The sequence below is a fragment of the Geospiza fortis genome, unplaced genomic scaffold (genome assembly GCF_000277835.1).
Source record: "Geospiza fortis unplaced genomic scaffold, GeoFor_1.0 scaffold157, whole genome shotgun sequence".
Taxonomy (NCBI): Eukaryota; Metazoa; Chordata; class Aves; order Passeriformes; family Thraupidae; genus Geospiza; species Geospiza fortis.
The window spans coordinates 4,356,205-4,359,404 of record NW_005054314.1 but is presented as its reverse complement, the minus strand read 5'-3'; the positions used below and the strand labels follow the sequence as shown (position 1 = coordinate 4,359,404).

The following is a 3,200-nucleotide window of genomic DNA, read 5'->3' as shown; positions in this document are numbered from 1 at the left end:
CGCCCCGCACCGCGTACCAATGCACCGCACGGCACCGCACATCGCACCGCACGGCACCGCGTACCACCGCACGGCACCACCGCACGGCACCGCCCTCCGCCGCGGGAACCCCGCCAGGAACGGGCCCCCAGCGCTGCCGGGGAGTGCGGGCCCCGTGCGCTGCGGTGCTGCGGGGGCGCATCCGGGCGTTCCCCCTCGCTGCGTTCTCCCGGGCGCAGCGCGCCACAAACCCGCGTTTCTCCCGAGGGGATGCGGAGGGTCACCCGCCCGGGCCACCTCTCAGAAGTGACGGCTCCTCCTGACATCATCTCTCGGGGTGATGGGTGATCCCCGAGTGCCTCCAGGAAGGGTGGCTCACCTCCTCCCCCAACCCGCCCCAGTGCCCGCAGTGGACAGAGCACGGGGGCGGGCAGGGGGCTCCGGGAGATGCCGATCTCCTGATCCTGACACTCCAGAGCGGCCCGGAGACACAGCAGCGCCAGCACAAGGTGCTCAGCCGTGAGCCAGCCTGCCTCCAACAGCTGAATTCATGTTTGCTGAACTCTCAGCAGCAAGGCGTCTGTCCTGACTGATGCCGTCTTACAAAATACTGGGTTAGCACTGCTCCCTCACTGGACTGGCCATTGCTGTCCTGATCATTTGACAGATGCTACAAACCTGCCACTTCAACCAGCCTTTTTCTAGTTATATATTAGTTGTGTTTGCATCATTAATTACTATTTGATCTATAGAACTCACTACAAAAAGCCCTGTTTCTCCAGGGCCCTGCTGTTATTTTTGGGGCAGCCAGTTTGCATGCACCAGTCCCTTACTCCAGCACTTACACGCTTTTGGCATGGTTGTCCTGCACCAGGCAATGCAATCACAGTGCTGGCAAAGTCACTGCAACCACGAGTGTGAAATGCTGTGGAGTCCTGCCAGGGAATTAACAAAGGAAAATAACATGAGAAAGAACATTTCAAGCTCCTCTTCTCCAGAGAGCCACTCTTTTGACTGAGAGGCCTTTCCTCCTATCAGCTGCTCTGCGGGGATCACCCCCAGCCCCGGGAGCTTTTCAAACACATCCCCAACAGCCACAGCACTATGCACAGGCTGGAGCTCTGGGTGAGAGCCCATTGCTGAGAAAGGAATATTCCTGGGCAGTGATTACATGGCCCAGGATCAGCTGCTGCCTATGCAAGCACCAACAAAACTAGTGTAAGCACAGAGTTCAGCCCTTTCTCATCCGAGTCAGCACCACTCAGTTTTTACCCCAGGCTTTGGGCTGATTCTGAGCCTGTGTGACTGATAACAAGGAATGTGTCATCTGTCTGTGGTGCCCATTGCCTTTCCCTCCCCTGTGCTCAGAGCAGCACACTGAGCATTACACAGCCAAGCCCAGCTCAGGTTTGAATCCCCGCTGGGACAGGGGCTTCAGAACCAGCCCACTCCCCCTGCCAGCCACACGTGCTTCAAAACCAACCCCTCCACCAGCATCTACCCTGCCAGCACAGCAACTACAGCTTTTGGCAGCTCAGTAGCACAAGGACATTGGTTTGGTTTTGCTACTGCAATAGCAGTGTGCAGAGCAAGTAATGAAGAGCAGATGAAGCAATTTGCTCAAGATCAATATTGCTTACTAAGTGAACACTTTTGTCCTAACCTAAACAAACCTTAATTTTCCCCTTCCACATCTAAGTAGACAACTTATTTCAACAGCAATAGCTCCAGCTATAATGAGAAGTAAATCCATAAGCAATCAGAGAAACGTGCTTTTGTTTTGAAACCTGTTCCATGTAGGGGCAGAGAAAAACTGAACACACCTCTGAAAACACAACCAAGCTTTATGCAATCAACAACAGCCAATCTGCTCAGACTCCAATGCCTACAAAACTTTAAGGATGTTTAGCTCTAGCATTTTCACCCAGACAAAACTGAACCAAAGCCAAAGGTTGGAACCTTCTCAGAATACAAAATTTCCTATAGATCTGGGGATTTTGAGCATAAGGCTTAGTCACAGCCTCTTACACATGCATGCATTACAGTACATCATATGATTAAAAAGCACAAATAAAGAAATATGAAGAATGCATTGAGAGCAACCCTGACGAGGATTGGTGATGGAAGGAAGGGTGGTGATTGAGGAGAAGCTCAACCAGCCCTGCTTGGTTTGGCAGGGAAGCCAGCTGCAAGGGGGCAGCAGTCCCTGTGCATCCCAACCTGGCCAGCGACTCCTCTGGGCCAGTGAGGAGTGGGGCAGGTGGCCGGGAGTCCCCAGCACAGCTGATACCTTCTAAAACCCACATGCCAGTTGTACCTATTTGAAGCCACTTAACTCACACTGAGAACTTCCTGGCTCTCAGAATTAGGAAAAAAACAAAAAAGACAAGATCTATCTTGCAATCTGCAAAGCACATACCTATGCTGCAGACACCTGTAGGTTCATTTGTGTACTCTCACCTCAAAAAACACACTGGTGCCTTCAAAACAAACACTTAAGTAAAAACCAGGACTAACTTCAGACACTCAGCCCTTTGCCTGCCCTGTACCGATCAGAACGTCACAGCAGGGTCTTGCTGACTAAGCACTGAAGTCAAGACTCAAATTGCATAACATGTTACTTTTCTAATTGAATCTCTTGATCAGAACAGCAATCACCCACAAACACCCCCAATTCCTCAGAGCCTGGCTGTGCTGCCCTGACCTCAACTTCAGGGAAAGAAATGCCCGGGTGCCTGCAGCCTTTCACTCACCTTGGTGTGCCATCAGGAGGGTGTTGTTGCCTCTGCCCCGTGAATTGTAGATCACGGCCGCTGCTGCCCCCCTTCTGGTTGCCACCTGAATTTTTTCAGCAAAACTGCAATTGCCTCTTTCAATCAGGGCTATCCACGGTGCTTCCATGACAGTGAAGGCAGTATTTCTGTCGCAGGCATAAGGATCAGACACTGGAATGCCCACCACCCCCTGAGCGCCAATGTAAGGAGAATTAAAGCCATACAGACCACATTCACAGCGCTCAAACTCAGTCCTGTTGCTGGTGCTGTTGAAATAGAATAAACTGAGAGAGGCCAGCACAGAAATTGCCTCTGTAGCGTGGAAAGAAATTAAAAAATTCACCAGGAGAAAGAGAAACCAGAACTTCTTGACTTGCTCCATTTCTTCTTCCCAGCTGCAGGAAATGGAGATGTCCAGGGGTATTTTCCGCTGCTGGTGATCACGGA

At 51.7% G+C, this 3,200-nt stretch overlaps 1 protein-coding gene across 1 annotated transcript in view; it reads right to left on the bottom strand.

Moving 5' to 3' along the window:
• The window catches only part of RNF128 (ring finger protein 128), a 24,957-nt gene extending 21,822 nt beyond the window's left edge, over nucleotides 1-3,135 (bottom strand). Inside the window, exon 1 of the mRNA XM_005419920.2 lies at nucleotides 2,733-3,135. Within this exon, the coding sequence (XP_005419977.1) occupies nucleotides 2,733-3,135 (403 nt within the window). The remainder of the gene's footprint in view (nucleotides 1-2,732) is intronic.
• Between the last annotated feature and the right edge of the window lie 65 nt (nucleotides 3,136-3,200).